The 27,452-nt window shown below is 39.0% G+C and overlaps 1 protein-coding gene across 1 annotated transcript in view; it reads left to right on the forward strand.

The window, feature by feature from the left end:
• Positions 1-27,452, forward strand: part of WDFY2 (WD repeat and FYVE domain containing 2) — a 63,703-nt gene that overhangs the window by 18,776 nt on the left and 17,475 nt on the right. The window contains exons 2-4 of the mRNA XM_079304136.1: positions 12,824-12,891; positions 17,993-18,066; positions 24,855-24,909. Of these exons, the coding sequence (XP_079160262.1) occupies positions 12,824-12,891; positions 17,993-18,066; positions 24,855-24,909 (197 nt within the window). The remainder of the gene's footprint in view (positions 1-12,823; positions 12,892-17,992; positions 18,067-24,854; positions 24,910-27,452) is intronic.

A 27,452-nucleotide genomic window follows, 5' to 3' on the forward strand; every position in this document is an offset into this window, starting at 1 on the left:
CTGCAGTGCAATGTCCATAGATGCAAATGCCCCATCCCTGACAGTGTTCTAGACCAGATTGGATGGGACCCTGAGTAGCCTGATCTAGTGGAAAGTGTCCCTGCCCATGGCAGGAGAGTTGGAAGTAGGTGGTCTGTAGCTCTGGTAAGGAACTTCATCTTTATTCAGGATGGGGAAAGTTGGTTATGTTTTTCCAGTGATCATGTAGAGTTGCCCATTATTTAAATCAGCAATGAATTTGAAAATTCTTGCTTTGAAATTATTCTGTCTTGAATCCCTGATTCCTGTAAATATATAAATACTGACACCTTTATTGTAATTACCATGTCTCCAGTAGCATAACCTAGTAAGTACTCACTATTTTTGAATCTGATGTTGTTATATTTTGTATTAGCTTGAAATAAGATTTAAAAGTGAGAGGCTACCAAGCAGAGAAGCAGGTCTTTAGAGAAAATTATCTCACAACCTCAAATCTATTTCTTCCAAGATAATACTGATATTTCCTCTATGAATGGCTGCAGTAAAAATCTGGAGGATGCAAGCTGAGGCAGCATCTGGACAGGAATTGCAAAGAGCCCTCTAAAGAAAAATGTCAGTAAAGGAAGGTAGTAATAAAGTGCCAGAAAAGAGGTTTCTATAATATTTCATGCTTTTGCCATGAACCAAAATTTGTCCCTTATAGCAAAGAGGAAGTTACCTGTGAGACAGTGACCAGGTAATTGAACTGAAGTTGCTACAGGCTTTATTGATTTGGTCAGTCACCTCAGCAGTGGTATCCTATCAGGGCACAGCTCCACCAGGCATCTTTACAAGACTGCACTGCAATATGTTGCACCATTTCACCTATTTAGAGAATGTATTATTTTGTACCTGAGAGATGGTCTTGTCTTCCCTATGCTGCTGCAATAGACATGACTTTCCTGTCCTGTTTTCATAAGGAGAAAGTTTGATGCAAAGGGTCAGGGTTTTTCTTGGTATTTGATAGTCTCTGTCTATTTCTCTCCTTTATAATCTTCTTTCTACCTCTCTTGCCAGAGACATGTGGTTCTGGGATTGCCCCTGAGAGCTGTGGCTGATGAATCCTCTGTTTCCTTCCCTAACAGTCTGGACTATTTGTCTAACCCAAATTAGCAGATAAGCTGATTGGGTCTGGAGAGATGTGAACTGCAGGAGAGCTTTCCAAGTGGATAGCAGTGTATTGCAGAGAGAATCTAATATTGATAAATGTATTTTTTCACTTTCATCCATAGTCTAAGTTTCTAAATCCTGCCAGCATGAATAAAAATTGTGTTCTCACTGTTGCAAACAAACACTGCTAGGGTACATATGGGAAGAAGATGCATAAAGAATAGAATGATAATGCTCTTGTAATTTAGCAGGTTTGTTTGTTGCTGCATTTAGTACAGAAGATGACTGTTCAGACAGGATATTGTCTCCTTAGAGGGATTGGAAAGCAGGTAAGGGGAACAGAGCACAATAACAGTTTTTCCAAGAGACTGGAAGAATTGATTACCTGAAAGAGGAGGCATGTAAGAAATTATATGAGTATACACAGCAACTAACCAGTGGAGAAGGTAGAGACAACAAAGCTTCTAGTCTTGTTAGAGGAGAGCAAGAGGGTGTTCATTGAAATTTGCTGTTTAAAATTTGAAATTTACTGTTTTAAACACGATAAAACAGAATTGCTACAGTATGAAGTTGAATGCTGAAGAATGGAAAAACTGCAACTAGGCCATATGAAAGAGGTAGCTGGATGTAAAGAGGTCCTGCATGTTTGAGAGAGATTTTTTTTTAAATAATAAAACTTAAGTTTAGGATGGAATATTCAGTCTCACAATACAGGTTTGAAGATGGTTTCTGTTCAACTCTATTGATTTCCATCTCCCCATGCAGCCCCCAGGGGAAAGGAGAGGGGACAAACTGACTGGCTTTTAAGCCCTTGAATGCCAGATCACCTCTAAATTAGTGAGTCAGAAATTTTGGCTTTGCTGGCATCTCACAACACACTGCAGTATGCATGATAAGAAGAAATCTGAGAGCCCTTGGTAAAGTACTTCAGGGCTACAGTTTTTTTGCAGCTATTGTACAAACCTTTCAGGACAGGGTTTGGTTTGCATAGCTTTGTCCTGCTTTTTTCATCCTTTTTTGCTAATTCTGTCGACCTTGTTGGTTTCCTTCCCAGGGTGCTGAGACTCCCCATCCAAAGTTGGCCTGCTGGGTCAGAGCAGCAGAGAAGCTTCTTACCTTCTCTAGAAGAACAAAGCCTGTAGGAGTTCTGTTTGTGTAAGGACAGTGACAATATCTCTGAGTCTGGCTGCCTGGAAGGGAAAACAGCAAGGAGCAGAAAAGCTGAGGGGACATTTTATCACCCATGAATCATTGTTCAAGTTCAGCTGGAGGAACTGGAAATTCCTCTGCAGAAGGTCCTTGATGCCTCAAGGAGAGCATTTGCAGAGACACCTTGGTGTGGCACAGAGCAGATAAATACATTCCAAGTAGATATGTTTGCTGTTTCTGAAAAAACAGTGTTATAATTGTTCAGCAGTATTTAAAAACAAAAAACTTCTTGCAGAAGATGTTTCAATAAGCTTTCAGCATTTTCAGCTGCATGTGACAAGCTGATTGTCCTATTTATTGGCTAAAGAATTTAACTATACAGTATGAGGTGGGGGTTGAGTTTTGGTTTGGATTTTTGTCGTGTTTTACCTTCAGGCGGCAGCTAGGCACCAGACAGCTGCTCACTCAGTCCCCCCATGGTGGAATGGAGCAGAGAATTGGGAGAGTAAAAGTGAGAACTCATGTCTAGAGATAAAGGTTTAATAGGCAAAGCAAAAGGCACACAAGCAAAGATAAACAAGGAATTCAGACACTACTTCCCATCAGCAGGCAGGTGTTCAGCCATCTCCAGGAAGGTAGGGCTCCATCATGTGTAGCCATTACGTGGAAGGACAAAATGTCATCACTCCAAATATCCCCCACTTCCTTCGTCCTTCCCCAGCTTTAAATGCTGAGCATGAGACCATATAACATGGAATATGCCTTTGGTAAGGTGAGGTCAGCTGTCCCAGCTGTGTCCCCTCACATCTTCCTGTTGACTCCCAGCCCACTTGCTGATGGGGTGGGATGAGAGGCAGAAAAAAAAGGCTTTGGCTCACTGGAAGCCCTGCTCAGCATTAACAAAAATGTCTCAATATTGTCAGCACTGTTTTCAGTGCAAATCAAATCACAATCCCATGCTAGCTACTGTGAAGAAAATTAACACTATCCAGCAAAATCCAGTGCAGTTGTTGTGGTTTGGGTTTGGTTTTTTCTCAAAAGAACAAAATCAGAGAAACAATCAAAGTGATAGTTCATGTAGTAACAGAAATACTTGTGCACATTGGGAGTTAATGACTTTATGGGGAATCTGTGGATGTTGAGACTTAATAGCTGCTTGCCCCAAAAGGGGTTTATTTGCATTGGGATACAATGCTTTTCTCAAAATCCAAGAAACTTGGAATTTCCCTTACAACTTTGTTACTTTAAATGCTACTTAAATGTTAAATGTTGACTGCTTTCTGACTGAAGATGATAAATACACTGTCAAGACAAAATAACATTTTTAGAGTTTGTGCATGGTCTTCTGTCTTTGCATCTGGGAGCCTATTTTCCTCACACCAGGATTCTGACATATCTTCAGTGAATGCTTATACTCTAATACATCAGATATCTTGCAAGAAGCAGTGAAGTAGTTAATGATTTAATTTAGTTTCTTGCAGTGAATGATGCAGATGACTTAGTTCCAGAAATTAAAATGCTGAGAGAGGGCATCATCCTATACATGTGGAAATGTGGCTTCCTTCCTGTGCAGCAAAGGCATAATTTATAAGATGTTGCACTGGATAGTTAACCAAACATTTTTATGAAAAATAAGTTGAGGTCTAAGGGTATGACTTAATTTAGTGCTTGGGATCAAATATCAATATTTTCCTGTAAATTAACCTTTATATGACTGTAATTTATTAAAAAATGTCATACTGGTGGTATGTATTGAAAATGAGGTTGTTCAGCTTTCACTTCACAGACCCACTTTTTTATCAGTTGAATAATGCATTCATTTTTATGCAGAATGAAGCATACACAATTTAAAAATTATTGCTAAATTGATAGCCAATAGGAGTTGTGGAGAAAAAAAAAGTTTTATTTTGCTGGACAGATGTTCCAACCAGGCTGCTAAAAGTAGGTTGGTGACCTGGTGGGTTCTAGTTCTTCACCTTTGTTACATGGGCACTTTAGAGGGGTGTAGAGAGTTTCTTTCTTGCAAACTCTGGATCCACTGGGTATTTTTAGCATGGCTCCACTGAGTCACTTATTGCATAGCAGGTCTGTATTTTAATCTAATGAGGAACTTTCTAATAACTTCCATTACTGAAACATTTGAATGTGGGAAGGAGGTGAAAGTAATTGGATTGCAATAATTAAATCATCCAATGCAATTACCTTCAAAAGGTTGTGTGTTTTATGCTTCCTGAATGCAAACAGGAATTGATCAGTGTAGGCAGTTCCAAAGCTGCATCCCTTCTGGAAGGGAAATCATTTGGTGGGATATAGGTGAGGGAGGTCTCTGGGTAAGAAGGAGATGAAGATCATTTTGTTACTCCAAAGATCTGTAAGGAAGACTGGTGCAGTTTTTAATGAGGGAGGTAATTTTGAAACTTTACTTGAAAAAACTCCCAATGTGATGTAACACTTGTTTTTGAATTCTTTCCAAAGCTGTAAGTTGGTGCTCACTGGGAACTACAGCCCTGCATTTGCAGAAAAAATTAGCTTCCCTACAGCTGGAATGTGATATAGTCACTAGGCTGCTTCTTATGAAACATGGTGAAAACTGTTTTTTGTGGAGCTGCTGAAGACCCGAGGCAGCTTGGCTCTCTGAACCTTGTTCTAGTAACCTCACCATGACAGAGTATTTTTCTGTGGTTGTGACTTATGGTTCATTTTTTGGGTCTCTACTTGACCAATGTTTCTGCAGTGGAAACTGGTCAGAATCTGTTTTTTTACCCCATGTCTGCTCTGAGGATCAGAGCTTGCACTGCTCCCAGGCATGTGTACTCAGGTATCTGCAAAAATCACTGAACTGCATTGCTCATTGTTCAGAAAACTGAAAAATGGCTGGAAACTGTTTAGGAGCTGAGTAGTAAAGCTGTCATGTGAGTCTTTTTTTTAAGTAATTAAAAAAAAAAATTTCTCCTGATGTTGTCTCCTATGAATCATTGTTTTTTAGGCACTTCCCACAAAATACCCAAAAAGCCTTCTATGTAAACCAAAACTGTGTTAAAATGGTGTCACTTTCTCTGAGGTCTAAGTACAACTGGTGGGTGTAACACCCTGAGAAACCCATGCCATCTCCTAGCTGCATATAACCTACCAAAACTTTGGCATTTTTCCTGTTACGCAGAGTGCATCTGCATTTAGTTACAGCAACATGAATTAAATGGAGAAACTTAATTAATTAATAAAATAAATTAAATGGAAATCTTATTAAGCATGGGTTGACTGCTTAATATGCTTTGTGTGAAAAAAAAATCCTGCCTTTCAGTCCAGCTGCCTGCTTGGTACTCTGTTTTGTGCAATATGTTTTTTCTGTTACTGGGTGGGATTGACAGTGCACTTGAATGTTCAAGTGCTCATGAGTCTCCTTCCTTCCTCACAGCTGGTGCCTGAGCTACTGCTATGAGATCCTCCATGTGGATTTTGGTGTGCCCCCTGTGCTTTTCATATCCAGGACTATGTGAAGTCCTTGCTTGGTTCACCTCCCTTGCTGTGATGCTGTTTCTCTGGTGTTTGAGCTTTGTGCATGAGGGTTTCTGGATTGGTGACAATGGCAGCAGCATTTTAGATACAACAGCAGGGTGTCAAAGTGCTGGCTGTTGGGAACTGGCCCAGGTTCCTCTTGAAGTCAGATCTTACTGCTCCTATGGCATTGTTGCAGGACTTGAGCGATATAGAGTAGAGAATGTTACCATTATTCAAAATACTTTCATTTTATAGGAAGCCCTATGATGAGCTACAGACAAAGGTTACAATGAGGCTATTATATCTTCTAGAAATGCCTTTGTGTAATCACTGCTAAGAGAGAACCTCTCTAAAACAGCCCTGAAATAATGTCTGTCATTCAGAGCTCTTAATCTTTTCCCCACACGTTTCCCCCCTTTCCTGAACTTGTAGTTCTTGCACTTTATTTCAGAAACTGAACCTTTCCCTGCCCTTTGTCATAGAATTTGTATCCTGGCTTGGAAGGGATCCACAAGGAACATCAAGTCCAACTCCTGGATCTGCACAGGACACTCCAAGACTTGCAACATGCCTGAGAGCTTTGTCTGAATGCTTTTTGAATTTTGACAGGCTTGGTGTTATGACCAGTTCCCTGGGGAGCCTGTTCCAGTGAACAACTGGAATATCCAACTTATCCTAATATCCAGCCTAAACTTCCCTCATTCAGTTTCATGTCATTCCCTCAGATTCTATTGCTGGCCACCTGGGAGAAGAGATCAGTACCTGCCCTTCCACTTCCCCTCAGCAGGAACCTGTAGACAGCATTATGGTCTCCCCTCATCTCCTCCAGGCTGAACAGGCTGAGTGACCTCAGCTACTCCTCATGTGGCTTCTCCTCCAGACCCTTCACCATACTTGTGGCCCTCCATTGTGTGCTCTCTAAATAGCTTTACATCCTTCTTATACTGCAGCTATATAGCTTTATAGTCTCAGTCCCAGAAAAGGTCCAGTGAGTTAATCTTTGACTAGTTTAGCTTAACTCACACGTTTGTTCATCAAAACTGGAGGAAGCAAGGTTGTGCCTGGAATGTGCCCCAGTATTTCAGAGTATATGCAGACCCCTCCATCACAGGTGTATGATAGGCTTTGGGGGAGCTAATATGGTTGAATCTGAGTGAGAGACAGTCATGCACTTCCCTGGGCTTTTGGTGTTGGGTTTGGCTGGGGTGGTGTGGAAGTACTGGGGTTTTGTCTTGATTTTCTGTTGCTTTTCATTCAGGAACACATAGGATAAGGAGTGTTAGATGAAGTCATCTTGTTGCCTGAGGCTTTGCCACTCTGCTATTACATTTCTACATGTTTTCCCTGAAACACAAGCTGGCCCAGAAACTAGTTCTGGTTTTGATTTTTGCTTTCATATACTTTCTTTCAAAATTTATTGGAACGATGGAACTCCTCATCACCAGTTCCAGTACACTGGCAGGGTCTGTGAACTGCTACTAAGCATCAAAGATTCTTCATTCACAGTAGGGTTCCATGTCACTAAGCAGTGGAAGTCAAAATCTTTTCCAATTTCTTTCCTGCAAAAGTCTCTGGAGACATTAGGGGATATATAGTACTGTATAATTCAGTTTAATGCAGTTCTAAATAATTTTCTTTATCCTACTTCTGATGACAGAGTGTCACTGCTAAAGGCAATAAAGCCATCAGTTGTGCACTTGGACTTCAAAGGCTACTATTGTCACATTTGGTTAATGACATTAGGTAGAGCTTCTGCTGTCACAGATGCAGATACTTAGTTTCTAGTGAAACATGTATTTTGAGTACTTCTGAATTGTCTGCTATTAGATATTTTGGAGTAGGTGGAGTTTGGAATTTCTTTTCAACACTAAAGAAGTCTTCAGTGTATTGATGGTAAGAATAATGCAGATACTCCATTAGGTATGCCTGAAGCCTCACAGATTGCACTAACACTTATATTATATTATCCTAGCATATTTTTGTTATTTCTGTCAATGAATAGGTGCAAGAGTGTTTTAAAGGACTTTCCAGAATAGTTTAGTGTATTCCTTTTACTTTTTCCAAGCTCTTCTGAAGCTGTGTTAAATTAGTTCTGTGGTTAGAACAGTGGACAGTAGGAAATGTTTTTTTAACCATGTCATTTGTGCTGTATATGTATCCCCCCTTTCCCAAGAAGCATTAATGTGCAAAGGGTCTCTGAATAAGCCTTTAGAAAGTGACAGATGAAAGCTTCTGTGCCTCTGTAATTTGTGTCCTCACTATGAAGAAGAATAAAACTCTAAAATAATGAAATGTGAAATTATTTTTAAGTTTTCATTTCAATTGATGCTTACTGGTTTGGTCACTCAGCAGGACAAGAGAAAATAATCCTGCACTATATGGTCCAAGATACAAACAATAATGAATATATTAAAATACTATTTAAAACAATTTTGTATTAATTAATGTAGTAAATTGTACATGTTCAGGGTTACCTCTGCTCTGTTATACTCTGGTGCATGTCTGAGGCATGAAGGTGATAATGTTACAGAAGTGCATCTCAACAAAGAGAAACTTTTAATAAGACAGGAGTGAGGAAGGAAGAAATGAACAGGAGAGGAAGGGGGTTCCAATATGGGAAACAGATGTACGTATTAGATTTCCTCACTCAGACTGTGAAACTAGAACTGGTGCATTTATGGATGTTCTGCAGAAGTGGAATTATACAGGGATCTTATTTCTTGAGGTAATGGATTTCCCTACCACAGATTTCCCAGTATTGCAATGTACAAACATCTTGGACCAGTGCTTTGACACATCAGTATGTCTGTACTGTATGCAACACCAGTGTTTGTCTTTTGCCTTAATTTCATGCAAGGCACAAAGGAGAAAAGACAGGAGCCCTGCTATGGGTCACTCACAGAAACTCAACTCTGACACTCCAAGGAACACTGAGTTTTCCAGCAGTGAGGTGATTGCTCAGGCCAGAGTAGGGATAGAGAATCTCACATCCAGCTTGGCAGATTGTGCACATTTTCACTGCAGGCACACTGCAGCCTAGATGCACAAAATTGGGTTTGTATGAACAAATAGTTTTTATCCTAAATGAGATCCCAGTGACTGAATAAGTTTCTGTAGATGGTGATGCTCAGAGCTGGACCTGCTGCTGTTAACATGGGCACCTCCATGAGTAGTAGGTGCTCAAGTGAAGCTCATTCCTGCACAGCCTGGCAGTGTGCTTGAGACCACCCACAGCCACCTGGACCTGTGGTAATTCTCTTCATCATAACAGAGTGAAGCAATTTTTCTTTTAAAAGAGCAAATTTCACATCCCCTTAATAGATGAGGACATAACCTGTCTCTTGTATGGCAGAATTATTTCTGTATAGCCTGTCTCATTTAGAAACAAATCTTTTCTGTTATTAAAAGACTAGAAGAATATCTGTTGATTTGACAGCTTCTAAAAATCTTTCCAAGTCAATTCGCTGGCAACAAAATGAAGGGACAACTAATTTCTGTGGTGATGCTGACTGAATCACTCTGATGATTGAATCCTGACCTGGGTGGATGCTTTGAAGTCCAGTAGCCATGCAAGCAGCAAGTACTGCTCATGCTGGATATCCATTAAAAAAAGCTTATTTTCATTCATGCTTGGGTTTGGTTTGTTTTTTGGGTTTTTTTGGGGTTTTTTTTTTTTGCATTCTTTAGAAGCTGCAGCAGGTCTAGGTTTCACATCTAGTGGGTAGTATTCTAAAGAAGTATACAGAGATGTGTGGAACTTAAGCTGAAGAAGGATGTGCTCTACCAAGAACATCTGGCTTCTCTCAAATTGAGTAGTTATGGTTTGCTCTTTAGCCAAAATCTACTTGGAGAAAGTGTTACCTAGAAACGATTGCTGAACTAAAATCAGTTTTCCTTCATTCAATAAAAAAATTTATCTATTTCAGTGAACTTGAGAGAAGAAAATTCGGAATCGTCATTTCACTTTTACATGAGCTTATACACAGATATTGGAATTCCATTATAATTCTTAATACAAATTTTAAATGTTTGCTTTAAAGACATGCATAATAATGATCCTTGATTTTAAAACAAATTATTGACGAGATATTTTATTTTCTTTTATTTGAAATCATTTACTCGGTCAATACTTATTTCTCTAAAGTGTTACATGAACTGACTTGCTGGTTATGTTCCTTTTCATACACTTTACAGTTAGATGACATCTTTTCATAGTAATTTTGTTCTTAGAATGTTTTGGTTCTCATTTAGTCACATGATTTAGTCTTTGAATGGCAATATATTTGACTACCCAAAAAAAAGAACATACTGTGTACCTATAGAAGAGGCCTATATTAGTAAAAGTAGTTTCACTCTTAATACAAACTCCAGCAGTTTTTTTCCTTGTTTGTGTAAAAGCTTTACTAGAAAATATGTTTTGCTTCATTATCATTCATCTAAAAGTCTTAAAATTCTTGCAATTGTCAAATTGACTAGTAATTCTGCAGTGGGTACAGTTTAATAAACAATGACAAAAACCAACCCAAAACATTCAAATTGTTGCTATTTTTCCACATAAAATTCATTTTTATTTCCTGCAGCTTTTGAAAGATCTACACAGTCCTTTCTTAGCAAGCTGAATTATTTGTAAGATGTTGTACTGGATTTATTATTTGGCAAAGCCTCAGAGTGGAGTTTTGAAATGGAGAGCACTAAAATACATAGATTGGGATGATCAAGAAAGGTCTCTCACAGGTGCATTTCCTCATGGTAGGTTCAGATTGTTGTTTTGGCTCCCTGTGATTCATCCCATTATTTTTTTGTGCACATCAGTCATTGCCCCAGTAACCTCACTTGTCAAGGACATTTGGGAAACAGAGTGGTTGGTGTGCTTTTGGTCAACAGCTGTGGCCAGCTACAGGGAGAAATGACAAAGATTTGTCTGTCCCTCTCACAATCAAAGATATGTTAGCGTTGTTACTGGCTGGTGAATTGTGCCTTACAAAAAGTTTTGGTGGCTTTGCTTCAGAACAGCTGCTGTGTTCAACACAAAAAGGCCATTAGCCTTAGGAGGTAATTATAATGAATGCTCCATATTTTGAGTTATTTTTGAGTGCTTTCTCACCTTTGGACTCGTTAACTCAGTGAAGTGTTAGTTTTTAGAGCAACATACCTGTCAAAGCATGTGCTTGAGATATTTCCACAATGATTCAGCTTGTATAGTGCCCAAATATGCAAAGTTCCAGAATTATTTACTGTAAAAGGAGTTTGAGTGCAGGGCAAGATGAGCAGAAACCTGATTTTGGTTATATGCAATACAAGATGGTGCAGCCTTTGGTTTGAAGTTTGAAGGCTAGATTAGTAGTTCTTGAATTGCTTTATTATGCATGACATCTCAAATCAGACTGTATTTGTGTATGTAATGCCTTAGATCAATTTATAATCTATTATTATATATTTCTTGTATTTCTTATATTATTATATTGCTCTGAACTTGTACTGATTAAAGAGGGCTGCAATCTTATTTTTTAATAAAATGAGCTAACAGTAAAAATTATTATGCCATCTTTTCCATAAGCTGTATTGCCCTGCTTCATGTACTGGAAAGAGCAATTATTGCCTTTTGTTTTGTTTTGTTTGTTTGTTATTTCTTAATAGTATCAAGTGCAAGTTATAGAACCTATAGTTTTTTAGATCCCTCCTGCATATGCTGTTGCATAATAATTTTGATGGAAAAGACTAAATTGAAGTGGGTGATAGGTCAAAATCTATTGTGCTATGCTAACATGGTGGATAACTATGGATAATTGTTATCTCAATAAGCTTAATAAATTCAGTATGAATCAATAAAGCATGAACATAGTACTATATGGAGAGTTTTCTAGTTAGTATTAGATATAAGGATTAGTAGAACAGTAAGGGGAGTGGCAGTGGGCTATACAGGAACAAGCAAGAGGTTATTGCTGCTTTAACTGTTGACAGTGTTACTAGACATGTTTTGACAAAATTAACTGATTAACTCAAGCTAAGAAAGAGCTTCAATTACAAGGAGGCTTCAGAGACTGGACTAAAACAAGCAATGACTGTAAGGGCTGAAATGATAAATATTTAATGACCCAGATGACGCATCAGTCCAGATTCTCTGTTGTGGGAACAAGCAACAAATGTCTCAAATGTCTGAAGGGCATGGATTGAATAACAGGCATCTGACAGTATAATTATATAATGATTATGAGAAAGCAAAAGTAATCCTGAGATACGTTGGGAAGATCTTATAGTAGAGAGGAAACTGCTGATGTGTTTGTAGGGAGAACTGTGTGGTTCTAAGTGCCTCTGTTCAAAGACAATAACTCCAAACTGATAAGGCAGAAGAGACCTGCAAGGCTGCTTGTCACATTGGTCACCCTCTTCAGGGAAGGATAAGAGTTTGGCTTCTTCTGTCAGGCACTTCTTGACTCAGCGGCTTCTTCTGATAGCACTCTGTGTGCATGGAGGAGAGGGAAAGGTCCTGGAGCTGAGGAGGTCATTTTTGGCACAAATGGTCATAATATTATTAATAAGCAGCTGAAAATTTCAGAATCTCCTTCTTTTTCTTAGAGATTTTCCTGAAGCAGAACAATTAAACAACAGGCAGCAGAAGATGGGTCAAGGTCTGCCCTGAGAGTAGGGGGAATGTTTCTGCAGAGACTGGAAGTGCTGATACAGCAATGCTCTGCTGGGCTGCCTGTGGTTTCCCAAATTCTCCTGTGAAGTGTTGAATGGTCATGTTCAAGTCTTTGTAAAGGCAAAGAACTAAAAACCATAGCAGTTTCCAAATACTGTTGAGATATGTTCAGCCAAGATGCTGAATACATGGAACCAAGGAGTGGTCTACCCTCATCATTAACCTGAAGGGGTTAATCTGGGGCTGATGTATTAGGCTAGTGTAGAGGTTCACAGGTTTACTTTCCCAAAATAATTTAATTTTGAATAACATCTTGTACATTCATAATGACCACTTTGCTTTCATTCAGTCATGATTTTTTTTTTAAGCCTTCCTCACATGTATGTTGTATTTTTTCTTTTACAGAACAGTTCGTGTCTGGCTGAAGAGAGACAGTGGGCAGTACTGGCCCAGCATATACCATGCAATGCCATGTAAGTATAAGGAGATGTTCAATATCTATATCTACTGTGGATTTGCAAAGCTATTTTGATGCAGCTCCATGCTTATTGACCATTTGCAAGCTTACTTCTCTGTATCAAATGTTATTCTTGAACAATCCTCTTGGTACCAGCGTAGCTTTACGAAGTTACATGTTAATGCTTCTGAGAGGCATCAGAGATTATAGCAGTAAAAGGATACAGACATGTTAGCAAGAGATGAGCATTTCATGCAAACGTAGGTTTTAAAATGTGGGAACTCAAAATGTAGTCTTGCATTCTGCCCCTAATGGAGTCCATAAAGCTTTGTAAGTCTCCGGTATAAATCACTCTGTCCTTCCTACTGTGTGTGCTCAGTCCATTAGAGTGCAATGGTAAATGGTTTTATTTGGTAAAAACTTAATATTCTATGGCAGCTAATATGATAGAGAGGATACTAGACAGGGAAGGCAGCTCTTCCAGTTTAGAAGCAGAATCACTTTGCTTCTGCAATTAAATGTGGAAAACCAAATTTCCCTGATGGATCCTTCCATTATGTCTCTTCTCCCAAAGAGAATGTTCATGCTTTGAGAAACTGCAGATCAATGTCCATTTTTCCAAGAGAGCTGAAGAAGTGACAGCCCTTGCTGTTTGCTGTAACCCCGGTGTTGAGTGCAGGAATATAATTTTGTAGGTCATCAGAGGCAGGCAAATGCTAATGCTCTGCAGTCAGCTTCAATCAGATGTGCTGGGTTAGCCTGTCTTTGGAAAGCTTGTAAAGCTGACCTTTAATCCAGATTGGGGAGCACGTATCAGGTCTCATGTAGGTATTCATACTGTCTGGAGAAAGGATTATTTTAAGCTAAGATAGATTTGGAAGAGACATCTGTCTCCACAATAACTAAAATTTTTAATAGGTGTAAGTTTTAGTACAAAAACATCAGTTTGGGACTTTAGGGCAGCCATGGTGTTTGCCTCCTTTAAAAGAACAGTTTGGTAGAGAGGAGGACCCCTCATCTTCCTTTGGTGATGGACTAGCTCATAAGAACTGTCAATCCTCAAAGGTACTTTCTGCTCAAGATTTTACCCAAGGAGGTATTGGGAACTAGCTAATGACATGGCAGTCTGTGGAGCTCTGTTGTGATCAGTAGCAGTGGCCTAAGTTCTTTTGACTTGTCCTAAGAGGTTTGCTTTTCCCAGGCAAACTGTTATGAAATGGCATTTCTAGCGATTGGGCATTGATACCTCTTTTTCCATGTGGTATTTTTGCATACATTTGCATTTTTGAATCTAATTGAGTTTTCCTATGGTCTTAGCAAAGCTGTGTTATTGCCAGTAATAACAGCTTCAGTGGAAATGAGGGAGTAGATCCAGTTCCACTACACGGGGACTATTTCAAAGCTCCTTCATAAATCTGAACACTTGACAGTACTCCTTCACTTTAAAGGCTGATAAGCTTTTGAGGCATGAGATACTGAAATTGTATTGTGTTATTCAACAATTTCAAGAATCATCAGGTGTAATTAACAACTGAAGCAATTACAATCAGTCATGCCTTTAAGCTTGGAAATCGTAGAAATGGCTCTGAGTCAGAATCTGCACAAGTCTGCAGTTGACTGGAAATGATGTTTTTGTCTGTTTCTGTGTTGATCACCTTTTTGATGGTGCTCTGCTTTAGGCTCATACTGGGTTTTGTTTAAAGAACAATGACTGCTGAGAGTTTCTCTGTGTAAAATTGTAGTAGGCACAGTGGTGCTGTTGTGCTGCTTAGCAAGCTGTGAGTGGCAGTCCTACCTATAGATATCCCATTAATGTGACTTGTGACTGACTGTGATGATGTGTGACCCAATCTATTTTATGATTTGATATCCTTAGATAGCCTTAATAACTGAGTTTGAGACTAGGTCCTCTGGGAAATGAGAAGGATCAGGAGTTGGGTTGACTCAGTGATGTGCTTTGGTCAAGTTCTGCATCCAAACAGGATCATCAATGCATTCTGAATGTGAAAGCCATTAAATAACTAATGGTAAAAAAGGGTCAAGATTATAGATCTCTTCTGAGGTCTAGAGGCAGGATTTCTCCTAACTGGGAAAGTTTTATGCCCTGCCTGTAGGTGATTCTATGGTCAAAAAATTCTGGGCAGCACAGTAGCCATAATTTTGATCATCATCTCTAGATTATCTTTCTCTGAGAAAGAAAAGAGCTCTAGCTGAAACCTTGCTAATCCATTTTCTTCACACCAGCATTGTCTCAACAGCTGAGTAACAACAGACCTCTGTGAACATCTAATCCTGGTTAGATGTGTACTCTTGATTACACATGTAACCCTAGTTAGATTTGTCACTTTGGGCACAGGATTAAAAAAACAACTCCACAGACACAAATTTATGAAAGGTAAAGAAATTTTAGTCAAGAGTCAAGCAAACTTTTCCAGTAAAAAAATCAACAAAACTAAAACACACAAAAAGATCCAAATACAATCAAAAGTCCCTATTACAGATGTGGAATGGAGTAAAGGATTTATTGTACTGGGAAACAATGGAGTATCCAGTCTTTGAGGCAGATAATACACTGTTTGTTTTATGATGGCTTTCATAACTAACACATTGCTTTGAACAGGAGGGTAAAAAAACTTCAATGCAGAACATGTTCCTGTGGTCTTAAACTGTGTCAAGTTTAGGCCCTTCAGATAGGGGGTCCCAGAAACTGCAGGGACAAAGTCTGTATTTCTCTTCTGATTCTGTCAGCCTCTAATAAAAGTGACACACTTTTGAGAGAGTGTGAAATATGTAATTGGGATTTTTCTCCATGTTTCATTTTCTAAAGGCAAATATCAGTGTATATTTGTCCTATATTTAAGACAAAGACTCCAGCCAGACTTCTGCATCAGGAATATCCTGCTTGTCCTCTACAATAGTTCTGATCAAGTTCAGTTCAGTAGTTCAGATTTTTTCAGTCTGAAATCCAAATCATAGCCAGGTACTAAAGTAGAGGGTCTTCAGGGTGCTATTAATTCTCCTGGATATATTTTCTAAAGGGTTTTAAATATCTCAGAAGCGTAAGGTTTCAGGTTTTTGTTTTATTTTTTGGTTTTTTTTCTTCCCCTCTTTTTAATGGGCCTAAGTGCTTAAGTATCTGAATATTGTCTTACTTTTACCAGACTAAACTGCTGCAGTCTTGTTACAAGTGGCACAATTGACTACATCACTGTGGCTGGTATGGACATAATTTTAGTGCTGACATAATGATTTTTCCAAGTGCATGTTACTAAAGAGTTCCCTTGGGAAAATGATTATGGCAAAATAAGTATCTTTACAGTGCAGTGACTGTGCACACATAGGTCTGGAATTCAGAAGTTACTTCTTTTGTAATCAGATTGTGTCATGCAACTGCTTGCATCATCTACTTCTGAAGTGTTTGGGAAAGGCATACTTCAAATAATTAATTTGCTTGAGACAGCTTCTCTGTGAGCTGCTCATTGCCTTCAGAAATACTGGTAGCTCTTACAATGTATGCACAGTGTCCAGCATTTAAAAGCTGCTGTGTAATATGCCTGTTCTGGCATTAAGTGCCTTTAAACTTATTTGTATTTATTATGCTTAGAAATGGAGAGTTTTCTGTCCATTTTTTCCTACAACTCTTATTCTGCTACAGGAATAAAAACCTCAGTACAATAATAATTCACCACCTTTGGAAGGGATGATTCCAGTTTGCCTATTCTTAGGGAGAGGTACAGAAAGGAGCAATTTTGTCACTGTTACTAGGCCTGATTTAATTGTTTCCTTTCTGTCAGTTTCCTTGAACTGAAGCCTTTTCATTGACTCAATTCAATCAACCCTTCCAGGAGAGGAATAAACTGAGGTGCATGCCTGGATGTGGATGTGATGGCCTTCTCTTTATGCTTACTAGTCCTTCAGGAACCATTTCAAGAGGGAGTCAATACTGAAGGTGGAACAAGTTTTATTATACAGTCAACATTGACTCTTCCTCTTTATATAGCTTTACTGCCAATTAAGCTGTCAAGGAAGATTTGCTAAGCTCTGGGCTGTTTAGTCCTAAGAGAGACATTGCACAAATTGAGAAGGTACTAGATTACAGTACTGCAAAAGAGAGGACTCCAACCTTGTTAGTAACACAAATGTGAGCAATCTCAATGGAGAGTAGAAACCAAGAGGGGTGGGGAAAGCAGAACTAAAAGTGTATCTGACTGTACTCTATATTTATCATAAGAATACGGTTTATAAAACACTCTTACTGTTATCCTAGCTGCAGTTGGCATTTGCTTCTGAAAAATAATTCCTGAAGGTTTCTGCTGGGACAGCAGGATTCCCAGCTGCATGCTGCTGTGTTGGGTAGTAAAACTAATTCCTGCTTTCTGAATGCAACTTCACAATTTTTCAATTAAACCAAGCACAGGTCTTGAGTTCCTGAAATCTGGTTTTACCCTTGATACAAGCTCTGCCACATTCTCGAGGGAACACACTGTGACCATCTTGTGTGCAATTTCAGGATAAATTCTGATATTTGTTAGAGTAATATCAATGTCATCAAGCAATGGCTAGTTTAAATACAAACTTTTATTTTGACCATAGTACGTGATACTGTCATAGTGCTGTCTGTGATGGAATTGGAGTAGGGGACAGTTGAACTCAGTCCTTAATATTAGCTGATGTGTTGATTCCTACTGGGAATTTTCTTTGTGCAGGTATAGGATGCAAGCCTCTGACATAACCTAGTGTTTTGTTTCATTGTCAGCACAGTTCAGACAAATGTAAAAAACTAAATTATTCAGCTATGTAATCTCTGATTTATAGTGAAATGTCAAGTGCTTCATATTGAAGCAGCACCATTGCTCTTATATGAAAGGCTTGTTTACTGATAACTAGTAAGAAATAAAAGGAAGGAACTGGAGCAAGAAATAGCTATTTTCCATGTCCTAATAGGATAGGGCTGAATGATTTGCAAGAACACTTTTATTTTAATGCTTGTCTATTGGTAAGCTCAAAATGCTGCACAGCATCATAAAGCATGTTAGCTAATTTTAGGCTTTCCAGAACTTCCAAGAAAATGAGAATCTCAGTTTTGTTAACTTCATCAACATGTTCATTTTTTTCAGCTCCATGTTCATGCATGTCTTTTAACCCGGAAACCAGAAGGCTGTCCATAGGTCTAGACAATGGTACAATCTCAGTAAGTACATCCAAAGATTTCTAGTTGAAATTGCTTCCTTTTTGAGAAGTGTGTGTGTGATGATGTGCTGAGAATACTTCTGCTAGTGTTTGGGAGACAGACTTTTTCATGACAGTGGAACTAAATATGTAGTGCAGAAAATATTAGATTATTAAAAATTTTATTCCAACTGCCACAAGGAGATTGGGTGGGGTTTACAGTATTTATCAGGCAATTTAACAAAGTGTCTTAATTTGCATATCTCTTAAAAATAACAGAAAAACAGCTGTTGTTTTATTAAATTTAAGTGACTTGTTAATTACATGATGCCAGAGTTTTCTGAAAGCAGCAATTAGGAGGAAGAATCATCTTCTTAGAGGAAAAGGTAGATTTCTGCTCTGTGTCTATCTACTATTCCAAACTTCAGAGTTCAGATTTTGTTTTCCTCTCTCTTCAGAGGAGTTGCTTCTAATTGGCAGTGAGGTTGCTGAGAGATTTGGTTCATTAACATCTGGGATGTGTGGAAAGGAAGTAGGATATTAAGAGGAGTGTATCTGTTAGATCTATGATAAAGGGTAGCAGTTGAAATTATTAATTGGTTTTTTCTTGTGGGATGATGAATAAAAAGACTGTATCACTTGGAAGAGTGGAAGAGTCATGGGTCAGAGGTATTTTTTTACCTATGCCTTATCAATAGATTCCTTTTCCAGTTCAAGGTCAGTTTACCATCACTTCAGATTTTTCTGCTGTTCTCTGTGCTTTGTGGGCCTTATAACTGAATGAGTGTTTTCAGGCTGATATAAGGACAGCTATCTGCACTAAAGCCTGTATGGTGTTTGGGAAAGGGAATTGTGACCCTTTTAGCTGTTGCATGTGAGCTCCATCAAAGATGTGAAGGTTTGACCTATGAAGCTTTTAATGCCTAGTAGCAGAGATTTTTTGTGTGAGTGTGCGCCTGTAGGACATTTTTCCTTTTGTATCTAAGAGATGGGACAGATTCCAGAGAATTCTCTGCACCTCTGAAATTCTCTCCTTCCCACTCTGAAATAGCTGAAATTTGCCAGTTCTACTAGACACTTTTTGTTTTCACCAGGCCTTTGAGGAATGTGAAGGCAACTGTAAATAAGTTATTTAAATACTCTGGCATGATGAGAGATGTGTCCTTTGACTTAGGGGCATTTTATTTTGAAGAGTCAGAGGATGCTTCAGAGTAAATGGGGTCAAATATTTTCCATTCTGAAGCTAAAAAAGGTAAATGAGATATGCAGGTGATAAACCTACATGTGACTTTGGATATTTATAGGTTTATACTGCCATGTCTAAGGCAGATTCTATTTGTTGCTAAGCTGGGTTTTTCTTTTCCTAGTCTTCTGGATACAAGTATATAGGAAGAGGAAGTGCTTGTCTGTGTTGCTTGATTTAGTCCTCTGTAGCTGCAAGCACTTGTATGGTTGGGAACAATGCACTCCACAGATTTGTACAAAGGATTAAATGTTTTCAACAGTAGCAAACTTAAGACTTACTTGTAAGAGAATCCAGAACTATAATGTGCTGCAAGAAGTGGTGAAGGTGGGAATGGAAGAGCAAGAGGAGCCCCATTCTCTAATCCCAGCAATACTGGGGAGTAGAGAGCATCCCCAGGTACTTGAATGTGAGTTACAACATGCTGTGGAGGAAAGGATACATTTTCTTTCCTGGGCCCAGCTATGATGATTAGTTTAGCACAGGAATACATAAGCAGGGGCACATTGGCCACAAAATAACGGAATTTACTGCAGCAATGTGACCTTAGTACCCTTATTTTAATTTCCTCAAGGGGAAAGTACAGGCAATTTGCTTGAGCAGCTTGAAATATTTGGGAACTAGTCAGCTGCTCCACATTAGCACTTCTGTAATGCCCAACTTGTGTACGCTGGGTGCAGGGCCAAAAAAAACACAAATAAAAAACAACCCAGTCATACCTGACTGAAACCCTGACAATTATTCTTCACCTTAACATGGGGTAGAAAAAAAGGATGCCTGGTAAGGGCTGTGAGCTGATATTTCATGAAAGTGATGTATAATCTCAAATGACTTTTTTACAGTGCAAGGAAGTACTTTCAGGTCTAAATGGAGATAAGAAAATGGAACTGGCTTTTTTTATTCTGTGTGAAATTTTTGTCAGCTGTGTGGGTTTTGGTTAGAAACATGGTACCTCAGGAATGCATATGCCTCATTTTGAGAAGGACAGGAGCAACACTGTTGGCACAGAAAGAAGTTCCAGCAAAGCCACCTGAGGTAGCTTGCATGGCCACCTCTTGTGTGAAACAAGGCAGCAACTTCTACAGAGGAAGAGATTGTTTTTAATCTTTTGTCACTTCTCAGCATGGGGGCTGCACAAACGTGCAGCACAGCACACCATTATGTTGAGTAAAGATTGTCTAGCATCTTGCTTGAAGAGTGGTGACACCTAATGTATGAAAAAAAAAAATTGGCAATTTACTTCTTTTGTACTTCACAAACCTTTTTTTGAGAAGAAATTGCATCTTAGGGACTGCTTGAAATCCCTTTTGGGAGCCAAAAGACTTTATCCTGGACATAAACTCCTTGCTCAGAAGTGGAAAAAAACATACTCTATTGGCTGCAAGGCTCTGAAGATACCCCAAGAAACAAAAGAAAGATCTTCCACTTGAAATAAGCAGGAGACTTTCACTGCCAAGATGAGACTACTCACCTCATTTTCATCCATATGAAAACTCATTTCCTAGATAAAGTGTTAAGCATTGGATTCTGCAGCCAGTAAAGGAGAGATGAATTGTCTTTGGATGTACCTATGTTACTTTTTCTAGAAACTGTTAAAAAATGGCATAAATATCTCTCATCATTTCTGGGGAGATTGAAATTAAGATTTTAGGGGTTTTTAGGTAGCTGAAGATGAATTTAATTATCTTTTTTTGCTGACCACGCCTAAGTCTATATGAAGCTGTTACATACTTTGAGCAGAGTCACAAGGACAACAGGGCATCAGAATAATCCCTCCAGAATTCTTCCTTGGGGTTGGTACTTATTAAGATGAATTAATCTTCCATCTCATCTGATCTTGCAGCTGTCTACAAGATTGGCCATTAACAATATTTTGAATACCTGGGACTGAGTCAGGCTCTACCTGCTGACTTTACAGCATTCCTCTCTGCTGTGGGGAGTTGAGTGTTTTTTACCTCAAGAAATGAAGTGGAATTATATAATAAATAAAGTGAAAATGTTGTTATTATTTATAGAGGTTTGGTGTTTCTCCCAATAGATATAGATGTAGTGTCTGACAGAAGATTTGTTATCATTCTCTTCCATTTCTGAAACAGGTTTGTTGTTCTCTGGAAGGCCTGAGAGTGCACTCAGTCACTAGTGTTAACAGGATAAAGCCAAGCCTATAAGGAGATTCGTAGTGTGTTGTCAAAAATGGCATAATCTGTCAAAGTGCAGACTGTAAATTCCCCAGGGTGGGAACTAGCCTGTGCATGGGTAACACATAACTAATATATAATGATTATTAACTCAGAGGTGGATTCAGTTGCTTAAGGAGAGTTCTCCATTTTGCAGTATGTCAGACATATACCTGAAGCTCTGGGAAGGTATGGATCTTCCTTAATTCCTGGACCATGCCACTCAGTCCCATGGCCAAGGGCTCTGAATTATTTAAACCAAGATGCTGATACTATTTCTAGGATTTTACAGAAGTCTTTTGCTCAGAAGAAGTTTGTGGTGGGTGTATGTGTTTTAGTGTGAGGGAGGTGTGCTACACAAAGGAATAGTTGGGACTCTTTGTACATCAGTGAGCAGCTAGGTTTTGACAGTCTTCAAGAATTTGTGCTTTGAAGACTTGCATGGTACCAAGTTGCTGTTGTAATAATAACCTTACCCGAATCAGGCAAGACTGAGCATTAACATTTTAAGTATGACAAAAAAGTAGTAAAGTAGCTCCAAAATCACCTCTGAAGGATAAGGAGTGATCTTGCCAGAAAAGTTGTTTTTAATCCCTGCAAGGAGGGTATTCATCCTGAGTGCTCTGATGTGTCCCAACCCTTCCTGTGCAAAAGGGCTTACACTGGTCTCAGAAGTCTCTCTCTGTTCTTTTAACAAGCACTGACTGAGCTGTGTAGGTGACCCCAGCTTTTCCAGCTCATTAAGAAGAGCCAGAAGCTGCCTAATGAGAACTGAATGTCAGCAGCTCTGGAGGAGCAAAACATCTACGTAGGCAAGGATTAAAAAAAACAGCTTCTGCTGCTACAATGTTAAAGAGATGTAGTTGGTGTTTTTGTAGTGCAGATGACACACTGTATGTGCAATAGGGCATGAATTGCTTGAGCAAGGTGCCTGTGCTAAAATACCTGTCTAGGGACAAAACTAATGCATTTGGCCTGAAAGAGGAAAAGGGCCATAAATGCAATAGAAGAACATGAAGGAGTGTAGGGAGACCTGCAGAAAGATAAGAAAATGCATCACAAATGCATTTCAAAGAAGAAAATTATATTCAAGGAGTCTTCATGGGGAAAAAAATTATATCCAGTATATAGGTTCACTGAAACTGTGTTTATCTTGTATTACATTTGTTTTTATTTTGGATGGAGCAGTGTATTGATAGTAAATAGCTGTGGCCTATATTAAAGAATACAGTGGTAATCAATACTTGGATACACCTTACAAACCACACTTGTGTGATTTATTGTATTATAATGGAGATATTCAAAAGCCTTTCAATCTTCCACTGAAACTGTGGGACTCTTTGGAGCACAAAACATAATGGCCACATCAAATTTGTTAAGAGAAAAATGCAAATAAAAGTGAGAATGCAATCCACTCTCTGCATCCCACCTGAAGTCACCAGCATCTGTGCATCACTGCAGAGACAAGGACAGCCAAATTGGTGGGAAAAGCAGGCATATCTTCCCATCATGTTGCAGCAATTAGAGCATTTTCTCTTCAGGTAACCATAGCAGAAAGTATTCTAGCACAGGGTCCTGCTTCAAATAGGCTTTGTAGTGAAGCATTTCATATGGTGATGTAGTATTCTTCAGGCCATGGTTGACAAAAACAAGTTCCCATGTTAGTAGCTGGAAAGGTAACAGATTTTAAACTTTCTGTGGTTTGTAGAGCTAAGGTCACCCTGGTACAGAAATCCAGCTGACTTAATTTATTTATTATTGCTGTTTAAATAACACTCCCCACTGTAATCCTCAGCTGCCAGGGAAACCTACTGGGAGCTGGAGCAGATAAAGGAGAGGAAGATGAAGTAGAGCAATTTAAGAGAACGTATTTATATCAAATTTATGGATAGAAACAAGGAGAGAGCAGAATACATAGCTGCCTCAAATCACTCCCAGTTGTTTTTCTGGAAGCTGGGGTCTGTAGATGTTCCCCAGATGAGTACTCTCCACTTTGGTGCCAAGCAGGAGGTGTGATGCATTTGAGTAATTCTGGTGCTGAAGGCCAGGCAGATTACCTGCAGTGACTGAACCAAAAATGCAGTGACTTCTTTTTAAATTGTGGCTTGTGGGGGAAAATACTGGCTTGTTGGAGGTTAGAATGTCCTTTGCTCTTTTGCATTAAATGCTTGATTTGCCTTAAACAGTCAGTATGCTTCTGAAGTCCAATCTTCTCCAGTGTTTTTTGGCATGTGCACAAGAACATTTCACAATCATATGTTTATCAAATTCACTTATCTTGTGTTTGTAATGTTTATTTTAGTTTTCCATCCTATTTCAGGTTAAATGAGTTAGGTTTTACTTTTTCTGTCCTCCATGTAGATCAGTACAGGGAGCTTCTGTGTAGTTTGCTGTAAATTATTAAAATGCTGTGTTTTACATGCCTTGTTTTGTGTTTCTCTGAGTATGTGATATATGTACATAGATACCTTACAGCTCTCTGAAAGCTAATTCATGTGGTGCTGCCACAAAGCCTACCCTTTGTTTGGGTGTTTCCTCCAGAGAGGTGCTGCAGGAGTTTGGTTGTGGCCATTTCATTTTCCCAGTTTTGAGTAACTCTCCTCTTCAAAACAATCTGCAGGAACACCTGGGTGGTCAGTGAGTTTAACCACCTGGGACTTTTCCAGGAGCCAAGGCTGCCATGCAGACTCTTAGCTGCCATGCTCAACATTTCCCCATGCAAAAGCCACACTGGAAATTAAACTGCAGCACCAAGACACCAGAGCCTGTCCCTATATGTGTGCTCTTGCCTGGGCACAGAAAAGTTTGGGTTTCTGTTTGTCTGAAGCACTGAGAGGCTTTTTAACAGAAACCTGAAATGCATTCCATTCCCATCATGTATTGTTGGTACCTAGTGTGGACTAAGCAATTTGGAGGGTCTCTTACATGTTTATATTGTGTTTCCTGAGTGTTCAGGTTGGGGTGTAGTTAGTGTGCACACACACATGGGTACATGTGTGTGCACAAATGTGCATGTGGGCACACAATTGCTGTGCACACATGCAGGTTTCTGCCCAGGTAGTCTGAGCAAACAGTGTTCACCAGATCTCAGGTTCCTTATTTTGTGGCACCTCAGCTCACAGCCAGCCATTTCTACCCACTTTTTTGACTTCTTTTTTAATGGTTCCTCTTTTATATATTCCATTCAGAAGCACTCATAATATTGTCGGAGGCAGTTTTAAAAATGAAATAATTTAGGTTTTTAGGTATTCAAAATTATTAGAAGTGTAGATAGGGCTGTGGTTGTGAAGAAGGGAGAGCTTACCTTGGTAAAGTATTCAAATGTAAATAGTCTCAAACACTTTACATCTCTAAGCCCTGCTTCTTTTGTTTTTTCTTTCTTTCCCTCAGGAATTCATTTTATCAGAAGATTACAATAAGATGACACTAGTGAAAAGTTATCAGGGTAAGAACCACAATCCATGTTAATTGGTTTGTATTATCATTAATTTTTGTTAATGTTTTCTTAAGGAGTATGAATGAAAAAGTTTCCCTTACAATTATAGATTTTTTTTTCACTAGTGTAAATCCTGGTTTTATCAATAGATCTATAATGTGCTTTGTTCTGAGATTACAAGATTTTTAAAAGAGCTGTTTCATGTTCTGTTTTTCCTTTCAAATGTTCCTTTGGAGTATCACAATAGACAGCAAACCATCCACGTTTGGGGAATAGGAGTTTTAATTTTCAATCTTCAGTAATCCAGTGTATCTACTGAAACAATTTAGGAACCTAACCCATCGTTAAAGACTGAAGCTTTTGGGGTTATTCTGGTTGTATTTCAGTAACTGTCAGTTCCAATAACCACAGGATTATCAGTGAACACCTATTCTAGTAAAAGATCAAGGAAAGCCAGTCCATACCTTTTCTAATTAGAGTCTGGTATTCACTAATGTGATGTTTTCAGAAACCTAGCTATTTATCCTTTTCAGACCTCTAAAGGACACTGTTTTGGACAGGTATTCTTATAAAAGTAACAAATGCATATGGCAATTTATTCTTATACATTTTTTTGCTGTTAGACTAAGAGGTGGTATGATATTATAAGGTATCATATATTGTATACTATGCATTATGTTTCTATACAGAAGCCTCTGACATGTTAGCTTGACATTTCTCACATACATTTTAAAATATATTCTTACTCATATATTTTGAGTTTTATACCTTGAAAGACTGAGAGGGTAATTTAAATCTCTAAATGGAGGCTCTGGGGATCACTTTGTAACATTTAAAATTTAAGGTATGAGAAGAACCTTGATTTTTGCAGAGGATGGCAAACATGTGAGTGTTTCATGAATGTCTGGTGTGTTGTAAAATGAAGCCAGAATGCCTGCATTTTTTCTTAGCTTATAAAAAACTGAAAAAAATCCAATGATGGTTATATATATGTGAATCTTAAATAAAATTCCTGCAGTCTGACTGTACAGGTGTTAAGTATCCAAAATTGTGATTGCTCTGCAGTCACCAAAGTCTAATGCAACTGAGTTTCATATTTACATGTTGTGGCACTAAAGAGGGTGAGCTGAGGTCTTTTCTTCTGTATATGCAGAACAACATATGCACGAGAACAACTTTCTTGATGAGTTCTTCAGGGAAAACACTGAAAATTTTGGAAAAGGGCAATGGATTTCTTGGCAGTATTTCAGAAAAGCCAGTTGGCTGTGACAGCCTACTGAAGGTCTGGGGAAAAACTCTCATAAAATTAAAAAAAGAAAAGAAGGAAAATGAAAGCTGTGCTTGTGGTTTTCTATAATGTGCCAGATGTGTTGCAAACATTAGATGAGGCTTTTGGATAGGAAGATGGCACAGAGAACCTCCATGGGTTGTCCTGGTGAGAAATCCAACAGCTCAGATTCCCCAAATATTGGAGAGCCAGGGATTCTAATGAGTGTCTACTAACATCAGTGGAGCAGTGGTGCAGCTGACCACACTCCTAACTAGAGTCACCTTCTTCCTAGCTTACCTGTCTCCCCATGGGAAGGTTTATCATAGGATCATAGAATGGTTTGGGTTGAAAGGGACCATAGAGATCAGTAGGTTCATACCCACCTGTCATGGGCAGGGACACCTTTCACTAGACCAGGTTCTCAAAGCCCCATCCAACCTGGCCTTGAACACTTCCAGACATGGGACATTCACAGCTTCTCTGGACAACTTGTGCCAGTGTCTCACTGCACACACCTGCACAATTGCAATGAGTGGTTTTCTGACAGTGCAAGGCAGGAAAAAGAAAAAAAAAAAAAAAAGATATTTCTCACTGTTTTCAGGTCACCAATGACCTGGGGATGCCTGCTGCTCCACAGCACAGTGCCTTCCACAACTCCAAAAAGACATGCTCCTGGATACTCCACTCTTCACACCAGGTGTTGGTGAAGGAGTGTAGTGCCCCATCTGCTTGGTCCTTGGGCTTGGCTGGACCCATGCTGGTATTCTGGAGTGCTGGGGAAACATTGCAGAAGTGAGGTGCTCTGTGGGCTGCTGTCAGTCACAGGGTCCTGTAGTACCACTGATCCAGTGTTGGGCACTTTCCTGCTCCTCTTGCTGCATTTCCCTCCAACCAGAACATTGGATCTGGGCTTACCAGTGGCCTCACTGGCTCCAAAGTCCAGCTGGAGCACAGCAAGGAATAAAGAGCCACGTTTTCAACATGCTGTCTGGGAGAATATGCAGGGAAAAGCATTGTAGTAGATATATCAAGATCCAAAAGAGAAGGGCCTTCCTCACATGGTCCAGAAGGACTCCGTCCACAATCCTATCCCTGCAGTGCACCTTCCTCACATGGCTATGCTGAGTTTAGGGGTTGACATAGCTTCTTGGTAAAAACCTGGGCAAGGAAAAATTAAATTTAAAAAGAACAGGTGGCTTTGTTTGGTATGGTGACCTTTGAGTGGTTCATATATTTTAAAAGTCTTACTTTTAAAAAGTTTTGCTTAAAGTTTTCAAGTAAG

Source organism: Erithacus rubecula (genome assembly GCF_903797595.1).
Source record: "Erithacus rubecula genome assembly, chromosome: 1".
NCBI classification, from domain to species: domain Eukaryota; kingdom Metazoa; phylum Chordata; class Aves; order Passeriformes; family Muscicapidae; genus Erithacus; species Erithacus rubecula.